Source organism: Mus caroli, unplaced genomic scaffold (assembly GCF_978045245.1).
Source record: "Mus caroli unplaced genomic scaffold, Mus_caroli_1 scaffold_5, whole genome shotgun sequence".
NCBI classification, from domain to species: Eukaryota; Metazoa; Chordata; class Mammalia; order Rodentia; family Muridae; genus Mus; species Mus caroli.
Window position 1 is genome coordinate 116,784,384 of NW_028227260.1, and position 22,090 is coordinate 116,806,473.

Sequence of the window (22,090 nt, forward strand, 5' to 3'; positions counted from 1 at the left end):
AAATACTTTCTGGGGCTGGAGAGATGGCTCAGTGGTTAAGAGCACTGACTGCTCTTCCGGAGGTCCTGAGTTCAATTCCCAGCAACCACATGGTGGCTCATAATCATCCATAATGAGATCTGATGCCCTCTTCTGGAGTGTCTGAAGACAGGGACAGTGTACTTACATATAATAAATAAATAAATCCTTTTTTTTTTAAAAAAAAGGAAAGAAAATACTTTCCTGTTTCCAAAAACTAAAGATAGGAAGCACATTTGCTTTCCATTCTCAGCGCCCACCCATAGCTCCAGTTCCAGGGATCTCATGCCCTCTTCTGACCTTTGTAGGCACCAGGCACACGTGCAACACACATATGCCGGCAAAATGCTCATTCACATAAAATAATACTTAAAAGATCCTAAAAACACCCCATTAAAACTAAGACCCACTAAGTATGGAATCCCGGCATTCAGGAGGTAGAGACAGAAGATCTGGAGTTCACAGTCAACCTCAGGCAGGCAGGGAATCTGAAGTCAGCCTGGGCACTATGAGATTCCATTTCAAAAAACTAAAATGAAAAATAAGAGCTAGTAGCTACACAGGACTCCACCTCAAAACAAAAATATACCTAAGATAATAACCTTTAAAAAACTGTAATAAAAGTAGTATGTTCAACATCATCTGTCATTAGGAATTTAAATGAAAGTCAGTTGATACCTATGAGAAACACACAAATCAGGAGACTAAGGAAACATGGTTCACAGCAATATGAATCTTAAAAATGATCAAAACAAGCTAGTTTCCTTCATTCCATTGTTATTTATTTTATTTCATTTTGAAGAGAGTTTTGCTTGCTATGGCGCTCAGAACTATTCATACATGTCAGCACCCCCAACAAGACAGGTTAGTCTTTAAAAAGCGTTTTAGTTTTTCTTAAGTGATAGTTACAATGCCAAATGTCACCAACTATTAGAGTCAGAATATTTTATAACATTTTCATAATTTTGTCACAGCTGATCACTTGCAGATTGAAGAAAAAGAAAAACAGGCTTATGACTTTTCCAAATGTCAATATGGCTCTTTTTATTAATATTAAAACACATTTGCTAGAAAAATCACTGGAAGTTAATTAAGAATAGAGAAAGTACATCTTATGCACTTACTTGGTACTAATGACATAATATTTCATTATTGTTAGAAGCAGTAAAATGTGTAACTTGAGTCAGATGTTCAAATGGTTAGAGCGAGTTATTTCAGAAAATATGTAGAAGCATAACTACAGAATTGCTTTAGGGAGTTCTCTAGCTTAATATTTTTACATTGCAATTCAATGTTTTTTTTTTTCCAAAATGAAATTATGTTCTGATCGAACGATACAAAATTTCATAGAAGCAGCAGTTCAGCATAGGAAAGAGCTTGAGTTTTAAAGTCAGTCTTCTGGCTTTACCAAAGGCTAGTGGATCTCGGGAAAGGAAAATTCCAAGTTTCAGAGTAAAACAGTGATGGCAATAGTTAACTTATCTCCTAGGAGGTACTAAGAGTGAACTCATACCTCTAAAGTGCTTTCCACAACCAAGTACTCAATGGAGACTAGTGAGTATTAATGTTACTGTTACAACAATTATATTTCATTATTATTAGCAAAATAATCACCCCTCAAATCGAAAATCACACCTAAAAAGGTCTATAAGGATGAGAGCTTGTGAGACTAGAAACAGCTACAGGCTGTGGCCAGAGAATAGAAGCCTGATTTTCTATGGTGGTCTGTGTCTATCCAAGCTGTACACATAAGAATTTGGGGATAAAGTTCAAGTGGCAGAAAGGTAGAGGTCATTGTCTGGACACATTTGACCATTCACAAATGTTAATGTTAATTCTGTCTCACAACTAGGACAGAAAATGAGGTGAAGAATTAGCTATAGGAAGACACTACTGTCTATAGAATAACTGGGAAGGTGGTAACATAGCCCCATTCTTCAAATTCCCAGGATTCCTAATCCACATCAGTCCAGTCATTGCTAGCTCAACTGTACCTCTACTCTAAGTGGCTTTCCCCTGCAGAAACAGAAATCAGAAAAAAGGCAAAGAAAGCTATTTCCTGGCAACACCTCATCAACAAGCCTTGACTATTTAAAAAGTGCAATCCATCATAGATAGCACGAGGAAGACAACACATTCCGTGTCTCCTTGGGCCTTGCAAGACAGGCAAACAGAGAACTATATGGAAGAATCACATGGATGCTGACATAATTGAAGGAGAATGACACATTTGAAATGCTCTTCAGCAAATAGCAAACATAAAACAAGATGCCCAACAACAGATAAGCTACTCTCACTACGCCCCCTTCTGTGTACTCACAGAGCATTCTCCCAGCTGACTGACTAACTCCTTTGGGTTACTTAGCAAGGCCATATTTAAATCTGACCTGAGCTATCCTAGCCCTGCATCTGTGATCTGGCTTTCCTGTTTTTTTTTTTTTTTTTTTTGGTGCTGGGGCTGTCCTCACACATGCCTAGCATGCATTCCACTACTGAGCTACACCCCCAGCCACATGGCTTTTCCTTCTTTTATTCTGAAGTCTGACATAGCATGGTTCACCTAGAATTCTAAGATTTTGAGTAAGGAAGTATTTCTGCAGATTTGGTGTTTCTAACATAGGAGAAAGATTCAAACCATAGTCAATTCTAAGAACAGTTCAAAGATCAGAGACAGTGTTTCTTAAAAGGATCTACCTGGCTGTAATTTTAAACTTAATTTTGGTCACTTTCCTTCCATACCATATTTAAAAAAAACAAACAAACCTCTAAACACTGCAATAACTTTGAAGAAGAAAAGACATCTATCTCAGACACTAGAGACAGTCAAATGCTTACTAGCACTAGCTACATCGCAAAAGAAGTATACGTCAAAAGAAAAGAGGACTGCTACAGAAGCCAGGTGTGGTGGTGCAGTCCTGGAACTTCAGCAGGGAGAGAGAGAGAGAGAGAGACAGAGAGAGAGAGAGAGACAGAGAGAGAGAGACAGAGAGAGAGAGACAGAGAGAGAGAGAGAGAGAGAGAGACAGAGAGAGAGAGACAGAGAGAGAGACAGAGAGACAGAGAGAGAGGGGGAGGCAGAGAGAGAGAGAGAGAGAGAGAGAGAGAGAGAGAGAGAGAGAGAGAGAGAGAGAGAGAGAGGCAGAGAGGCTAAGAGAGGAGGCTCACAAAGTTCAAGGCCATACTCTGGTATGTAACAAGACCTGATCTCAAAGACAAGAAAGACAGAAAACATATATACAGAGATTTTACAAACAATCTACCTCCCAGAAAGCAAGTGAAATGGAGTCAAGGACTTCAATGGAAGAAAAGAAAAACAGTGTCAGAAAACCAATAGGATGGTCAGAAAACCCTTCTGGGACAAACAGAAACCAGAACAGGAGATCTTGAAGCTATTCTTCCTCATCTAACTGCTGCCTCCAGTCTGAACCCAGAAAGATCTTGATTATTTGAACTGATTGTCGATCAGGGTCCCCTTCATTTTTGCTTTCTTGGCTTCCAATTCAGCCTGGAAAGAAAAAAAAGTAGGCCCTGATATATCACAATCACATGACATTCTTAACATTTCTTGTTTACTCTAACTGTTCACGCTCTCTTCCTGCTCAGTGTACATGCCAAAAATGGTTTAAGAATCCTTATTCATCAACTTAAAGCCTGGCTCCTAAAACCTAGATTTAAAATCATATGTGTATGTGTGTGTAGGTCACGAGTCTAGAAAGAAGGTCATGAAGGAGGAAAAGGACTAATGGAATACATGTGATGAGAAAGCAAAAGAGGAAGCAGAGTGTGTCCTGTAATCACAGAACTAGGGCGCTGGCGGGAGAAGGATCAAGAGTTCAAAGCCAGCTTTGGCAACATAGCAAGTTTGAAGTCAGCCTGGACTAATCCTGTCTTCAAAAGAAAGAGAGGGAGGAAGGTAGGAAGGAGGAAGGGGGGAAAGGAGGGAGGAAGGGAGGGAGAGAAAGATCAAACAAAAAAAAGCAGATGAGACAATGTGGAAGAAGGAAGGAGACCAACCAGAGTGGGCAAGGAGTCCGGGAAGGAGGAGGGAAAGAATGAGAACAAAGATAATGAGACATAATTACAAAACTGCCATAAAGAAACCTGTTACTTTATATGCTAGTATAAAAAATTAAAAAGACATTTATATAGTTTTTGATTAAGCACCAATGCAGTATGTCTGAGATTAATGAAATAAGCAATTATTATTATCTAAAAAAAATGTTATCCAAAAAAAAAAAAATCAAAGAAATTAGTAATGGACAGGAGTGGGAGAGAGATAAGAGGGTAAGGGCAGTCAGAATGTAGACTACATCACCAGGCAGAGGTGGCCCATGCCTTTCATCCCAGCACTTGGGAGGCAGAGGCAGGTTGATTTCTGAGTTCGATGCCAGCCTGGTCAACAGAGTGAGTTCCAGGACAGTCAGGGCTATACAGAGAAATTCTGTCTCAAAAACAAAAACCAAACCAAACCAAACAAAAAAAACCAGAATGTAGACTTTATATACATACATACATGAAATTATCAGAGAACAAATTCAATTAACCATTAAAAAAGCAAAACAATGGAGGTCCCAACCTACATAGAGGTGCTGAGCTCTAAGTTAATCCCCTGGATAAGGCAGAAAACTAGCAGTGCTTTAAAAGCAGTGATAGCAGCTCCAATTCAGGTATACCGAGGTAGCACAACTGGGCACCATCACACTGGAGAGCACTAAAAACCTGGCTCCTATCTCCTGACTTTAGAACACAAGCAGCAGAGTAAAACATTATCCTAGTTAGGCCCATCAAATCAGATTTCTAATTCAGGCTTTGGGCTTCAGCCACTATTGTACAGCAGGGTTTACCAACACAGTCAGCCTGGGGTGAGAACGCTGGCAGCCAACTATACTAGAAACTCACAACAGCTCCTGCAAATCATTCAAAGTACAGAAACCCAAGGCAGGCAGGCCTGGGCCCTTCCTCCCCATACCACTTACCAACTCCTGCAGCCTCCTCTTGCTCATGCCTTTGCGCTCCAGCTGCTTTTCAATCACTTTGGCATTCTGCGCATAAGAGTCAGCAACTTCCCTCTGTAGGAAATGAGACAGACCGATGCACTTCTCAGAGACCACAACAAAGACCTCAGTAGGTATTTATACTACTCAAGTGCACGACTGTAACTCTTCATCTTCTCTACGACCCAGGAAAGTTCAGGTTTCCATGGGGATCATTTGCTAAGAACCCTCAGTGAAAACCACTTGACTGAAAGAGCAGAAAAGCAACTGCTGGTATTAAGGACGTACTCAAACCATCAGAGCCAGGCTGGCAGGGACTGAAAACTATTCAGTGCACTATCTCATTTATTTTTTATTTGTTTTGAAGATAGAATCTTGCTATGGAGTACATGTAGATCCCGAATTTGAGACCCTCCTGCCTAAGCCTCCAGAGTACTGGAATTATAGTCCTGAATCCAGTTCAGTAGCTTTAAAATTAAAAAGTGATGAGAGGATCCAAGTTCCTTGTTCTCATTTTATAGCTGTTCCTCCCATTCAGGGAGACAGGCACTAGCTCAATAGCATAGAACTGCTTAATAGCAGAGCAGAGTGTGAAAACTAGGTTGCCAACTGTTCTGCTCGCTCTGCACAGGCTCTTGCTCCCCTCCCCCATTTCCATTTTCCTGAAAGCAGAAATACTTACAGCCTCTATCTCCTCTTCTTCTTCATCAATGGTAGACACAGTAACAGAGCTAAACTTGCCCATGTCTTTAGTCCTTTTGGTCATCATAACCTAGAACAGTAGGAAGAGGCATCAAGCTAAGTTCACCCCAGAAGGATCCATGAGCCACGTATACAAGTACATTTATGTGCATGTCTGTCTACAGAAAGGGCGTGGGAATACCTGCCTCTTGGGGACAGGCTGACTATCTAAATGGTAGTGTTATGAAGTATTTGCTATTGAGGTTTTTGGCTCTTTTTTTTTTTTTTTTTTTTGGATTTTTGTTCTTTCCAAGACAGTTTCTCTGTCTTGGAAAGCCAGTCCCTGGCTGGCCTGGCCTGGGACTCACTCTGTAGACCAGGCTGGTATAAAAATCAAAGATCTGCCTGCCTCTATCTCTGGAGTGCTAGGATTAAAGGCATGAGCCACTGCCACCGCCACCACCATCACCACCATCATGTAAAAGGTGGCTGAAGAGAGAGCCATGGGTGCTGGGAACCAAACTTAAATATTTTTAGTTGTGAGCCTAGCCTTTAATGGCTGAGCCATCTCTCCAGCCCACTATTAAGGGTTTTAAAACGTATATTTAAAAACCAGTCTAATTCATTGAGGATTTAGTTGTTCCCAATCTAAAAAGAAAAGAAAAACTGAAAAGGAAAATAAAAATTCCACAATGTCTAAGGTTATGAAAGTACTATATGTAAAGCAAATGACAAATGCCACAGTCCTATAACATCTACTTGTATACGACAATGGCAACTTCTTCATAAATATTTCATCAACAAATGCAAGTTTCTCAGGTATTATACCATATTTTAAAAACTCGGGGAGGCAGGCATTGCTACAGGTCAGTGATGCTTGCCTGACATGCAAAAGTCCTGGACTCGATCCCCAGCACTAAGTAAATTTGGGGCTAAATGTGTTGCCATCTTAAGCCATCTGTGCCCTTTGATGATAATTACCTTCTTAGGAGGCTCTTGTTTCTGAGTATATATATTGGTTTTCCCAAAGCCTTGGCCAAATTTCACTACTGCTCCATCCACAATGAAGGTCACAGGAGCATTCTTCGGCTGGGATTGGTAGAAGAGTGGCAGTCCACACCTGCAAATGGCAGAGTGAATCTCTGGAAGGCCTCTAATTCTACATCCTTAACGCTTACAAAAGTAGACTCAGATTCTGAGAAGAGTTTGGTTTGTGGCATAAAATGTTCAATTTTCCCCCAAAAGAACTTGATAAGAATTAATTAGGGTGCATGTTGAAATTTCTGATCAGATTCCTAGGTCTCAACCAGAATATTCTGGTTTGGCAAATGCAGGGATGAGTGAGGCCAGAGACTTTGCTATTTTCATCTGCATCGCATGTATATGTTGACATTAAACAAAGTTTGGGAAATGCTAGCTAATGCTGCTACTGCTACTGGCCTTATAGTAAAAAACTGCTACCATTCTTCCCAGGCGCTTTAACACTGGATCGGGCATTCTGTCCCCTTTGCTATTTCATTTTACAGCATCAAGAGAAATGGACAGGTATCACTGCAGTGTTTGGCAAATCAAATCTTGTACAACTGCCATTTTCTCTGGCTGACCATTATGCTTTCTGAGCTAAAAAGTAGACCTATAAGATATGGTAAAAATTAGCTTCATCCATCAAGTAGTGTGGCTAGCTACTCAAATGCTTTCCTGTCTTCAACTTATTTTCCTCTGCCTCATTCAGTGCTCCTGCTCTGAGTCTTCTAAGAGCCAACACACAATATCCTTACACCAAGATTAAACTCAACTGCCAGGCATAGTGGCCGCCTTTAATACTAGTACTCAGGAGGTGCTGGGTGGTGGTGGCGCACACCTTTAATCCCAGCGCTTGGGAGGCAGATGGATTTCTGAGTTTGAGGCCAGCCTGGTCTACAAAGTGAGTTCCAGGACAGCCAGCAGGCTATACAGAGAAACCCTGTCTTGAACCCCCCCCCAAAAAAAAACCCCACAAAACTAGTACTCAGGAGGCATTGGCAGGTGGATTTCTGTGAGCTCAAGGCCAGCCTGGTCTACATAGTAAGTTCTAAGACAGCCCAAACTACCCCTACTCAAAACAACAACAAAAATTAAATCACTGATAGTCTTACTACTAATAGTCTAAAGCTGTAAATTTTGTTTTAAAAAACATCCTTTAAGATTCTCAGCTTTAGGATCTACATATTACATTGTATACATGAACCTGGAACTAAATTACATTGTCACATTTTCCATTATGACCCAGCCAATTCTACTTCATACATACATATACATCTCCCACAATAAGACCTATCTAGAATAGTCAGAGCAATGTTACTGGCAATAGCTAAAACTAGAAGTAACTCAAATTCACTGTGAATGGGCAAACAAACTGATACCATGGAATACTCAAAAATAAAGAGCACTGTGAATAAGTAAATGAACTGATAGGATGGGATACTCAGCACTAAAGAGAAACAAATAATCTCATAGCAATTTTGATCAATCCCTAAAACACCAAACAGAAAAACTAGGTATAGAGGCCAGTGAGAGGCTGAGTAGTTAAAGGAGCCTATTGCCAAGCCTGACAACCTGAGTTTGATCCCCAACACCCACATGGAAAAGGTGAGAACTGTCTGCAAGTTGGCCTTAGATCCCCACATATATGGAAGGAAGAAAGGAAGGAAGGAAGGAAGGAAGGAAGGAAGGAAGGAAGGAAGGACATGCAAAAAAGTTAGGCAGACCGGCAGAGAGAGGAAGAAGGCGAGGGAAACAGGAACAGGAAACAGAAAAGAGAAAGACAGACTAGGTATAAAAGGCATGCATTTGTATGTAGTAGGGAACTTACTATAGATTTTCCTAAAACATTAGGAAAGGCAAGAGCACAGGGATACAAAGCAGCAACTACCAGGGAAGGGTGAACGGAGGAGACAGGCTGCAAAGGACATGTGGACTGCTGGAAATGGCTTCTATCACGATAGTGGTGGCATTATTTAACTGGAGTTTTTCTGTCAAAACCCATCAAATTGAATATTTAAATGGGTAAATTTTATTGCAGACATATTTAATCTTACTCTCTCGAATTTTTTGCTTTTAACCCCAGAGTGAGTTCCAGGACTGCCTGGGCTATACAAAGAAACCCTGTCTGGAAACAAAAGAAACAAGTCACCTCAAGTTTCTGCCTGCTGTGGGGGCTCATGCCTATAGTCCCAGTAGTTGGGAGGCAAATGACCAGAAGCTTAAGACTAGCCTGAACTGCATATCAAGACCCTGCCCCCAAAGAACAAAAAAATTTTTAAAAAAAGGCTGTCATTTTTCTCACTTTTAGAATCAGCTGGTCAGGGATGGGATTTAACTAGCATCTTTGGGAAACAAATTAGCATTTGGTTTGAAGGCCTTTGAGATTACAGATGCCAAAGAGAGACTTCTTTTCTAACACATCATGCTTCCACTTACCTATGACCAGCAAGCCCCACACTGGTGGTACTTACTTTGCACACTTCTTCCGGTACTGACGTTCAATGCCCTCAGGCCTGCACAGAAAATGGATGTTAACAGGAAAAGTTAAGAGTGCATCTCACAACTGATTCACCCCCTAGCTGATTTCTTCTGCTTATTCATCACTTAGCAGAATTCATGCCAAAAGCTCAGACGCTTTTGTGTAGATCTACTGGCTGGCTAAGCATTTATTAAACAGATAACTCTAGCATGCATTCCTTCTTTCCCAAACAGGTACTGAGCAACTAATGGGGTCAGGTATCATGCTAACTGAGCAGACAAAAGAGTAACAATATAAACAGTCACAAGAGTGACTAGACTTATAGTAGCAACAATATTAACTACAATATAACAGCAACCAATCATATAGTCAGTATATAATCTATGGGTTCTGAATCTATGGATTCCACCAACCATGCGTAAAAAAAAAAAAAAAAAATTAGACAAAGGTTGTGTCAGAGGCTGGGGAGGGAACTCAGTGACTAAGAGTGCTTGCTCTGCTAGAACAAGGACCAAAGGTAAAAGCCCCAGCAGCCACATAAAAAGCCAGGCATGGCTATATATGCCTGTAACCCCAGGGTTGTGGGGATCAAGGTAGGCTGATCCTGAGAGATCACTGGCCAGCCAGCATAGTTGAAATGGCAAAGCTCTAGTTCAGCAAGATACTGTCTTCAGGGAATACACTGCAGACTGACAGAGGAAGACACCCCAACATTCAGCTCTAGACTATACACGTGCACATACATGCATGCATCCATGTGTATGCCACACACACACACCCCATTAATACACACACATTTTCACTAACTACCTAGATACATCTCAGAAACAAAGAAAACAGAACCTCCCAATTTGCATTTCTTGTTTTTAAACAGAAGCTATACATCTTAGCCCCAGTATGACAGCCATTTGTATTTTTTGTTTTGTTTTGTTTTTTGTTTTTGTTTTTGGTGAACCATTAGCTTATATATTTTCGGTCACGTTTTTCTTTTACATTAAGAAGACTTGAACTACTAGTGAGATTTGCACTACTAATGGGCTTCACAAATATTTCTTTCTTAGTTTGTTATCTGTCTTCGATTCTTGTTTTGTTTTGAGCATGTGGAAATTTGAGATTTTTTTCCCTATAGTCAATACAGAGTCAATGTCTCTCTTGCCCTTGCCTTCTACCATGTATGTTATAACATAGCTAGCTAGGACTTTCTCAATCTGAATTCCTATCTAAAATAAAAAAAATTTCAACCTCATATTCTAAAATCTGCTCCCATTAGTTTCTTCTTCCAAATCACTATCTAAAAAGAGGCAGAAGTGGCTTCCCTTTACAGAATAAGTTCCAGATTCCTTACCATGGCACCACGTAAGAACATAACTGGGTTCTGCAGCAACTTCTACATTGTCTCCCTTTTATACACACTGGCCAAATCAGTCTCCCTTCTGTTTCAGTTCTTTGAAAAGAACATGTGCTTTCCAGCAGGCAACCATTTGCACACATTCCTCCCTCTGCCTAGAATATTCTGCTCATCTCGCTGCTGTGGCTGTTCCCTTCATCTACTTTGATGCTACTGCATACATAACTTAATCAGAGGCCTTTCCCTGACCACTTTCACTAAGCAGTTCTCATGCGACTTTCTCTACCAAATCTTTGTTCCATTCATATGGCTTCTAATAATCATCAGTACTTGATTTTTCTATGAAATCTCCATCATCCATTCCCTGAGAAGAGACAGAGTCTGCCTTATCACTCGCCAGGGCTGAGCAAAGCACTACATATAGGGCTGAGAGAGGGCTCAGCAGTTAGTTAAGAGCACTGGCTGCTCTTCCAGACGATCTAGATTTCATTCCCAGAACCCACATGGTAGTTAACAACTATCTGTAACTCCAGTTCCAGGGGTCCAGTGCCTTCTTGTCTCTCAGGTACAAGGTGCACATGTGGTAAACAAATATACATGCAGACAAAATACCATAGATATAAAATTAAAAATGCTAGACATACAGAAGATTTATAATAAACACTGAATGAATTTGAAAGAATTTCCCTTAATAAGAAAACTAAACTTATATTTCAAGGAAGCTTTTTCTGAGATAAGATCTTATTGAAGTCCCCTAGGAAGATCTAGAGTTTGCCTATGCAGCCCAGGATAACCTTAAACTCAAGCAATCCTCCACAGCTTCAGACTTCCATATATTAGGATGACAGTCTTAAGCCATCACATCTGGCTAATCAAGTTCTTAAATGGAGGAATCTGTAATGGCACCAGAGGTGGTTCTCATATCTGAGGGAGTCACAGAAACTTCATGAAGAGGTGATGCTCCTGCCAGAGTCCTGATAGAAAATGGGACTCCCCCCCAGAGCTCGTGTCTCTAGCTGCATATGTAGCAGAAGATGGCCTAGTCGGCCATCACTGGGAAGAAAGGCCCCTTGGTATTGCAAACTTTATATGCCCCAGTACAGGGGAACGCCAGGGCCAAGAAGTGGGAGTGGGTGGGTAGGGGAGCAGGGCAGGGGGAGGGTATAGAGGACTTTCAGGATAGCATTTGAAATGTAAATAAGGAAAATATCTAATAAAAATTTGAAAAAAAAAAGAAAATGGGATTTCATCCAAAGGAAATACTCTATATATGCATACTGTATTCATGGGATTACTATGTACAAAGAATTAGTCTAATGTCATTAGGACTTCAAACTCCAGGATTTTGTACCAACAGTATAGACATAAAAAGGTTATTCTAAAAAAATAATAAATAAACAAATAAAAAAATAAAAGGTTATTCTATGAACAATTATATGCCAACAAACTAGACAATTTAGAAGTTACAGAATGAAAAAGAAAGGCATAAGTGGGTGTGGTGACATTTGCCTCTAAGGCCAGCTCATAGGAGGCTGAAGCAGAAGGATCCGGCTGAAGGCCAGCTTGGGCTGCACAGTGAAATCTCAAAGAACAAAAATGAAAACAAAAGAGACACAGTAAGAACAGACTAGAACCCTGCTTTGGCCAACAGAAGGGCACAGCGTGTCCTTGGAAAAGCCGCTCATGACTAGAGCATGAACTATGTCAAAGGGGAGAACACTTGCTTGTTGGTAAGTGCTAAGAACTCTGAACCCTAACAGTAGCTAGGCCACAAGTTCCTGGCATAGGCCCTGCCAATAAATAAGACATGACACTACTTGCCACTAAGTAAGGCTAGGCCTAAGGCTGATTTGCCCTAAAGGGAAGGCTGATTGGATTTCAGCATTTCTACTTCAATCTAGGGTCACCCAGTAGTTTTCTTGACTAGCCAAATGATACAGGAAACTGAAGCGTAGTTGTATGAAATTACTTTCTGTACTAACAGAATAATACATGTTAATATATAATACCGTATTAGGGTTCTCTAGAGTCACAGAACTTATGGGATGTCTCTTTATATTGAGGGAATTTATTGTGATGACTTACAATCTACAGTCCAACTAACCCAACAATGAGCAGCTATGAATGGGAACTCCAAGAATCTAGTAGTTGCTTAGTTCCACGAGGCTAGTTGTTTTAGCTGGTCTTCTGTATAAGTAGGTTCTAACAGATGTGCTGGCTAGTAAATGCAAGCAGATGAAGAAGGGGTGAATTTTCCTTCCAATGTCCTTATGTAGGTCTCTAGCAGCAGGTATGGACCATATTAAAGATTTGTACCACCATGCCTAGATCTGGAACTTGCTTTGTCTCAGGTTGACCTTGAACTCAGATATCTCCTTGCCTCAGTCTCCTAGGATTAAAGACCTGTACTACTTTGCCTGGACCTAACCTCTTCATGGCCACTATGGCTCAAGATCTCCACATCAAGATCTGGGTCAAAAGTTTGTGTCTTCCAGCCTCAAGATCTGGATCACATGTGAACCCTCCAATTCTGGATTGTAGTTCATTCTGCGTAGAGTCAAGTTGACAACCAGGAATAGCCATTACAAATACTATTAAAATAGAGAACTTTAAAAAAATATATGTGCTTATTACAGTGATCCTAAAAATAGTTGATGATTTTCAAAAGCAGTAATCTAGATAATGGGGGTGGGATAAAAACCTAGGACAAATTGACACATGTAATCTGAGCACTTGGGAAGTATAAGCAGGAGGGTCAGGACACTTTCTTTTTTTTTTTTTTTTTTTGGTTTTTCGAGACAGGGTTTCTCTGTATAGCCCTGGCTGTCCTGGAACTCACTTTGTAGACCAGGCTGGCCTCAAACTCAGAAATCCACCCGCCTCTGCCTCCCGAGTGCTGGGATTAAAGGCGTGCGCCATCACGCCCGGCTCGGGTCAGGACACTTTCGACTAAGTATCCCACTCAAGGCTCTGTGCTACATGAAAGACTGTCAAAGCAAAACTAAACAAAACAACAACAACAAAAAGTTAAAATAAGAGGACAGGGACTGGAGAGATGGCTCAGAGGTTAAGAGTACTGGCTGCATTTCCAGAGGTCCCAAGTTCAATTCCCAGCAACCACAATGCAACCCACAACCATCTGCAACTCCAGGTCCAAGGGATTCCTGTTCTGGCCTCTATGGGCACAAGGCACACAGATGGTGTACAAACATATATGCAGGCAAAAATTCATATACAGAAAAATCAACTCTCTAAAAATTAAAAGGCACAGAAAAAAGCCACATGATGACACGGGCAGATAATGGCAGATGCATGGATAAGCCAAGGAACACTAAGGATAGCAGGGGGTTGAAACTCAAAACCACTAAGAATAGCTGGGGAGAAGAAAAAAGAGAGGTGGCTCAGAGAACAAAGCATCTGACACCAGTTTCCATGACCCAAGTTCTATCCCTGGGAAGAAAACTACCAAAAGCTGTCCTCTGACCTCCACAGGCAGGCTATGGCAGCCCCATCATGTCCTACCCCTACCCCCCCCCATTAGACATAAAAAGTTAAAAGAAATAAACAAAAACCTGCCAGGCCTGATGGCACATGGTTTTAATCCCAGAATTTAGGAAGCAAAGGAGTAAGACAGCAAGAACAGGAGCTGGGCGTGGTGGCACACGCCTTTAATCCCAGCACTCAGGAGGCAGAGGCCTATAGGGTAAGCTCCAGGACAGCCTGGGCTACAGACAAACCCTGTCTCGAAAAACAAACAAACAAACAAACAAAAAAGACAGCAAGAACATAGCTCTGCTGACAATTTTCAGACTTCAGCCTCCGAATCTGAGCCTGTTCATTTTTTTGTTTGTTTGTTTGTTTGTTACTTAATGCTACCCAGGTTGTGTTATTTTACTATAGCAGATTTAGCATGTTAATATACCAGTGTATTCAAGTGACTAAGACAGTGCTTAGCATATAAAGGAGCTCAGAAAATGAAGTATTGGCTAAATAAATGAGTGGCCTTTATTCCTGAGAATGGACCTCCTGTGGTATTGGGCACTTGGGGGTCATCACTCTTCTCTTTCATTCACAACTTGGGACTTTTTTTTTAAACCTCTGTGTGTGTGTGTGTGTGTGTGTAAGGTTTACCTGCATGTGTTGTCTAGAGAAGATGGCATCAGATCCCCTAGACCTGGAGTTAGAGATGGTTGTGAGCCACCATGTAAATGCTGGAAATTGAACCTAGGACCTCCGGAAGAGCAGCCAGTGCTGTTAACTGCAGAGCCATCTCTCCAACCCTTCTTTCCTTTCTTATTCTCTATATTATTAGGTTCTCCTGGTTCTGTCCCAATTTTTTTGTCTACTTTGTAAATCTTCACTCCTTTCTCTTTCTCTCTCATCTGTTTTATCTTGTATGTATGTAAAGGGTCTCATAAATCATTTTATATATATATATATATATATATATATATATATATATATATATATATAAGCTTTTAATCCCCCTGCCCCTATCTCCCTAGAGCTGGGATTACAAGGGTACAAGGGTATATTACCATTTCAGCTATATGCAATATCAATGATTGCAAATACTGTACCAACTGAGCTATAGCCTTATCCTTTGCTCTACATTCATTTTATGTAACTTTGAATTACCATATACATCAAGGATTCCTCAACTTGGAAACATATACATCTAACTATGTCACTCCCTCCTTACAAAATGGAAATAAGGGGCTGGAGAGATGACTCGGTGACTAAGAGTACATTGTTTTTTCAGAAGACCCAAGTTTGGTTCCCAGGGCTTTCATTAGGTGGCTGACAAGCACCACCAGGAACTTCAGCTCCAGGGGAATCAAACATCTTCTCTTCACCTCTACAGGCACCTGCACTCACAGGAACATATCAAAACACACACACACACACACACACACACACACACACAAGGAAATAGTTTTTCATTGCCTTCAGATAAAGCATTTCACTCACCTCACCACAGTATTTATGAAACCTTTTCTATAAAACAGTAAGCCATGCTCTGGCCACAGAAAACTACTGAAATTTCCCATAGACATATTTGATGCTCATAATGCTTCCAGATTCCCTCTACCTGGACTGTTTCCGCATCCTCTTCCAAGAACTAGTGAAGTCTTCTTTAAGCCAAGCACAAATACTACTATAGTTCAGAGCTTTTCTTGACCACAACACATGTAAAATAAATAACCTTCTCCCACCTGTTTCCCCATAGTCTTTGTTCACAGCACCAGCATTTCTTTCTATCATAAGAAGAAGCCTGTTTCCTTAATGATTTCTTTAAAAAAAAAGACTGTGCCTTATTCACAGATTTGGTACCTAGCTCAGTACCTGACACATGACAGTCACAAGGCTGTGGATGTAACTGTTGGAGAGTGCCCACTAAGCAAGAGTAAGGCCTTTGGTTCCATCCCCAGCCCTGCAAATAATACTGATAACAACAGCAGAAGTTACAGGTTGTATTAACTCATTCAAGCCTGTAACTGGAACATCATAGCCATCAAATGCCAAGAGAGGCACATTTCAGTACCATTTCAACAAAGTACAATAAGGAATTTGTTGAATTAAAATAAGTTAGAATATTAGCACAAACGTCAAAGTATCAGGCCTAACTGTATGAGCTGCTTAACACTAGCATAGGGTAATTTACATTCATCGTAAACAGACCGCAACACAGCAGTGAACTACAGCATTGAGCCCTTACCTCCGAAGATAAGTAGTCTCCTCGTCTTCTGTGTTACAAAACTTGTGAGCATGTTTGGCAGCATCGATCACGCGAGACCGGTCCCGGGGCCTCATGGGCAATTTCTCTAACTGGCAATCTGAAGGAATGGAGAAAAATTTCCTCGCTTAGTCACTAAAAAAAAAAAAAAAAATACCCTGAACTTAAGAGTGGTAGTGCACTCATGGAAGAAATACCAGCAAGTTCGGGGACAATCTAGGCTACATAATGAGTTCAAGATCGAGCTACTTTGCGAGATCTTGTCTCAAAGGAGAAAAGAAAAAGAAGGGGGGGCGGGAAGAAAGATTGAAAAAGAAAGAAAAAAGAAGCCCGATGTTTCCTTGCAGCCGCCACTCACCCAGCACCAGGACCATTTGGCCACATAAACAGTAGTAGACATGGAGGGGCTTCTCGCCATCATCATATTCCTCGCGGTCCCGGGTGTCTGAGCAGACCACCGACCGCGACACGACTTTCGGCATAGCTCCGGCAGAGCAGCCCGAAAACTCCCAGAAAATGAAGAGTCGCGCCGAGATGGCGTCACAAACACTCGCGCCAGACCGTTTCTCCACCTGATCACGTGTTGACACCGGATTGATTAACTTCCGGAACGTCCCATCCCGCTAAGTTGCAGGGAGAGGCGGGGGAGGGTGCCGAGTTGACAGAAGCTCAGTCAGCTGCGACAGCTTTAGTTATCGACACCCTCGGTGTTATTGAAAATACTTTTATTTCTATACAGTCGTCAATATTGTTTTTATTTATTAGCGCCTCCCGAGCGCGCGCCCTCCCCCCGCGCCCCCTCCCCCTCCCACGCTTGTATGTGACTTTCAGGATTCTGTTGCTTCCACTTAGTTGACCTCAAAACATGCAACTCAGGTCTTCAGGCTTAGCAGCAAACTTTTACTTACTGAGAGCCGGCTCTCTTGTTCATGAATATTTATGAGTATATGTAAAACTTGACATAATAAAGGACTGACTATACATTATAATATAACCTAGATCTTAGATATATTGGTAAATATTTTGGTTTTACGGGCTGTATTCAGAACCTAATGAAGTGGAAGCTTTTTTTTTTTTCTGGTGTAGTGGGGATTAAATATAGGGTGTTGTAAATACTTGACAGGCCTTCTATCACTGAGCTATAGCCTCCAATCCCGTTGCTTCTTTGTTTCTTAAATTGTGTTTTTTAAGCTTTATTTTTTTATGCACATTGGTGTTTTGCCTGCATATACGTCTGTATGAGGGTGCCAAATCCCTTGGAACTGAAGTCACTGCCAACTGCCATATGTGTGCTGGGAATTGAACCTGGGTCCTCTGGAAAAGCAACCAGTGCTCTTAACCACTGAGCCACCGCTCCCGCCTCTAGTTTAGCACCTCTAGTTTATTTATTTTAAGGTTTATATATCTTTACTTTATGTGTACTAGTGCTTTGCCCGAATATATGTCTGTGTTCCTCATTTGTGCCTTGTTTCTGCAGAGGCCAGAAGGCGGCTTTGGATCTGGCATTGCAGATGGTTGTAAGCTGCCATGACTCCAATGAGTACCACAGAACCCAAGTGCTCTGGAACAGCAGCCAACACTCTTTTTTTTTTTTAAACTTTGTTTTCTGTTTATTATTTTACATACCCATCTTAACAAATCAAGTGTGACTTCTATAATGCTAAAATATTACTATCACAATATCAGAAAATAAAAAAAATGAAATATTAACTTTAAATGCTCTAGGAATGCAAGAGACTATGACTAAGGAGCAGACAATATATCTAGGTGTCAGAGCTCAATAGCTGAAGGAATAAACAATAAACACTAAGTGCTATCCAAGCAGAAATGAATCCCAGTGTTCAAGGGACAAAGGCACATCAGGCTTTCATAAAGCATATGATGGGACTGGTCTAGTTTCAAATGATTACAATATAGCAGCCAGCACTCTTAACTGCTTTATCTCCCCACCTGTTTTGTTGGGGGCTTTGTTGTTGTTGTAGATTTTATTTATTTATTATAGATAAGTACCCTGTAGCTATCTTCAGACACATCAGAAGAGGGCATCAGATCTCATTACAGATGGTTGTGAGCCACCATTTGAACTCATGATCTCTGGAAGATCAGTCAGTGCTCTTAACCGCTGAGCTATCTCTCCAGCCCTTTGTTTTGTTTTTATGAAAGGTTTCATCAAAAGATACAATTCAATTTGGGCACTCAGGAAAGTCAATGGGTAAAAGTGCTTGTTACCAAGCCTGATAACTTAAAGTTCACCTGCAGGGCCCACACAATGGATGGCAAGTACAATTTGAGTCCCTCAAGTTGTCCTCTGACTTGTGCTGTGTATGTGTGCGTGCACTTGAAACACCACAAGATTAATTAATTAATTAATAATTTAAAAGACTAAATTCAAACAATATATAATTCACTTTTTAAAAGTGTATTGATAGCCAGGCATAGTTGCAGGCTTTCAATCTCAGTACTCAAGAGGCAAAGGTAGGCAGAGCAACCAATTTAGTAATAGTTTACTCAAAGTTGTGTAACCAATACCATTATCTAATTCCAGAATATTTTCATCATTTCGAAAGGAAATCTCATACCTATTATCACCTGCTTCCTTTCCATATTATAGAACTTAATTCATTTTTTATGGTTGAATAGTATTTCTTTGTATGGGTATACTAGTTTTTGTTTTATCTGAGCATTACTGGTTATCACTCTGTATTAGTCAGGGTTCTCTAGAGTCACAGAACCTATGGGATGTCTCTCTATATTGAGGGAATTTATTGTGATGACTTACAGTCTGTAGTCCAACTAACCCAACAATAGACAGTTATGAAAGGGAAGTCCAAGAATCTAGTAGTCTCTCTGTCCCATGAGGCTAGTTGTTTCAGCTGATCTTCAGTAGAAATAGGTTCCAACAGATGTGCTGGCAAGTAAGTGCAAGCAGTCGAAGAAGTGATGAATCTTCCTTCTTCCAATGTCCTTATAGGTCTCTAGCAGAAGGTGTGGTCCAGATTAAAGACGTGTACCACCACACTGGATCTGAGACTTGTTTTGTCTCAGGCTGACTTCAAGTATCTCCTTGCCTTAGTCTCCTGGGATTAAAGGCATAATGCCTTGCCTGGACCTAAGCTTTTCCTGGCCACTATGACTTAAGATCTCCATGCCAAGTTCCTGATCAGAAACTTGTACCTTCCAGCCTCAAGATCTGGATCACAGGTGTGTCTTTCAAGCTGGATTGTAGCTCTTTCCAGATATAGTCAAGGTGACAACTAGGAATAGCCATTACACACTCCTTTCCACTTTATGGCTATTATAGATAATGCTGCAGTGGACATGACATTCATATACAAGTCACAATGGTCATGTATATACAGCTCATATTCAGAATGGTTCTAAACCGGGCGCGGTGGCACACACCTTAAATCCCAGCCCTCAGGAGGCAGAGGCAGGCGGATTTCTGAGTTTGAGGCCAGCCTGGTCTACAAAGTGAGTTCCAGGACAGCCAGGGCTACACAGAGAAACCCTGTATCAAAACAAACAAACAAACAAACAAACACCAGAATGGCTCTTTTCAATTCTTTCAGTTATATACCAAGTAGTAAAATGATCAAGTGCAAGTCCACATTTAATTTTTTGAGAACCTACCAGACTATTTCAAAGCAGTACACAACTTTACATTCGTATCAGCAATGTACAAGAGTTCTTATTTCCCTGCAACCTTGCCAATAATTATTTTCTGTCATTTATTTATTTGTTTGTTTGTTTTTGTGTAGGTAGGTGTGTGTGTGTGTGTGTGTGTGTGTGTGTGTGTGTGCGCGCGCGCGCACGCGCATGTGTGTCTGTCCATGTGGGTACCCATGAAAGCCAGAAGAATGCATTGGTTGCCATGATTTGCAGCTGGAGTTATCAGCAGTTGTGAAACTCCTGATATGCATGTTGGAACTCAAACTGGGATCCTCAGCAAGAGTAGTAAGTGCTTTTAACAGCTTAGCTATGTCTCTCACCCCCATTGTTAGTCTTTTTTTTTTTTTTGTTATAGCCATCCTGGTGGGTATTGAAGTGGTATTTCATTGTGGTTTGGATTTGTATTTCTCCAATAACTAATGATGTTCAGCATTTTTATATGTCTGTCCTTTATCTGTCTTCTTTGGATGAATGTCAATTCATATCCTTTGCCCATTTTTTTTTTTTTTTTTGAGACAGGGTTTCTCTGTATAGCCCTGGCTGTCCTGGAACTCACTCTGTAGACCAGGCTAGCCTCAAACTCAGAAATCCGCCTGCCTCTGCCTCCTGAGGGCTGGGATTAAAGGCATGGGCCACCACGCCCGGCCCTTTGCCCATTTTTAATTAGCCAAATTCTTATTGACTTGTAAGAGTTCTTGCAGTGCTAGGGATTCTCATGAATTTTGGATAAGGATTCTATCATTGAGTCCTAGGGTTCTTGATATGTTTTGGATACTAAACCTTTATCATGTAAATGATTTGTGTTTAGAGGAATTTTGCTGATCTTGTTTGTCCTATGTGTGAAGGACCATATTTCATCTTTCCTACTCCAACCCAGAAAGTCTCCCAACATTCTCTTTCTGGAGGATAGAAGCCTGGGGAAACTTAGAATAAACAAATCAAGACAATTCACGTTCCAATAGCTTCAATAATTAAGTATCAATACTGAAATATTTAATCAATTTATTTATTTGATTGGATATTTTCTTTATTTATATTTCAAATATTTTCCCCTTTCCAGGTCTCCCCTTCAAAAATTCCCTATCCCATCCTCCTTCCCCTGCCTCTATGAGGGTGCTCCCCCACCCATCCACCCACTCCCACCTTCCCACCCTAGCATTCCTACACTGGGCTATTGAACACCCTCAGGCCCAAGGGCCTCTCCTCCCACTGATGTCCAACAAGGCCATCTTCTGCCACATATGTGGCCATGTGGTCGCTCCATGTGTATTCTTTGGTTGGTGGTCCAGTCCCCAGGAGCTCTGGGGGGTCTGGCCTGTTCACACTGTTGCTCCCCATCATGGAACTGCAAACCCCCTCAGCTCCTTCATCCCTTCTCCAACTCCTCCATCGGGGACCCCCGAGCTCAGTCCAATGGTAATCTTTTTTTTTCTTTTTTCTTTTTTGGTTTTTCGAGACAGGATTTATCTGTGTAGCCTTGGCTGTCCTGGAACTCACTCTGTAGACCAGGCTGGCCTTGAACTCAGAAATCCACCTGCCTATGCCTCCTGAGTGCTAGGATTAAAGGCATGGGCCACCACCCCCGGCTCCAATGGTAATCTTTTATTTTAAAGAAAGATCTCGGTGAAAACCACAGGAGCCAGTGACTAGAGAAACACAAGATGTACTCCAAATGGAATTTAAAGCAGTTTACCAGACCTTCAAGGGAGTTGTATTATTTAAAATATAAAAGTCTTCTTTTTACATTTATTGGGTGTGGGAGGCTGGAGGGATGGCTCAGTGGTTGGTTGGGAACACTGACTGCTACTCCAGATGACCTGGGTTTGATTCCCAGAACCTGCATGGTGGTTCATAACCATCAATAACTCCAGTTTCAGGAGATTCAACACCCTCTTATGGCTTCCACAGACAACAGGCATGCCCATGGTGCAGAGGTATAAATGCAGGAAAAACACCAATGCACACAACAACAAAAAAATTAACTTTATTGACATACATTCTGTTTAATTATATAGATTTCATTGTGACATTTTCATACATGTACTTAATGTGTTTTGGTCATATTCACCCTCATTACTGTATCTTGTCCCCCTCCCGCTTCTACTGATCTTCTCTCTCTTCCTAGAGTTGCTTCCAGTGGT

At 41.1% G+C, this 22,090-nt stretch overlaps 1 protein-coding gene across 5 annotated transcripts in view; it reads right to left on the reverse strand.

The window, feature by feature from the left end:
- Positions 1–16,833, reverse strand: part of Steep1 (STING1 ER exit protein 1) — an 87,613-nt gene extending 70,780 nt beyond the window's left edge. For 4 of the 5 annotated variants that reach the window (XM_029473327.2, XM_029473326.2, XM_029473325.2 and 1 more), the window contains exons 1-6: positions 16,639–16,833; positions 16,263–16,380; positions 9,188–9,229; positions 6,675–6,813; positions 5,695–5,784; positions 4,995–5,087 (exon numbers count right to left, since the gene is read on the reverse strand). In XM_029473327.2, coding sequence (XP_029329187.1) covers positions 4,995–5,087; positions 5,695–5,784; positions 6,675–6,813; positions 9,188–9,229; positions 16,263–16,380; positions 16,639–16,762 — 606 coding nt within the window. In that variant the 5' untranslated portion in view covers positions 16,763–16,833. Of the gene's footprint in view, positions 1–778; positions 3,524–4,994; positions 5,088–5,694; positions 5,785–6,674; positions 6,814–9,187; positions 9,230–16,262; positions 16,381–16,638 lie in introns of those variants that run through there. The other variant, XM_021153331.3, reaches the window with a different exon arrangement.
- Between the last annotated feature and the right edge of the window lie 5,257 nt (positions 16,834–22,090).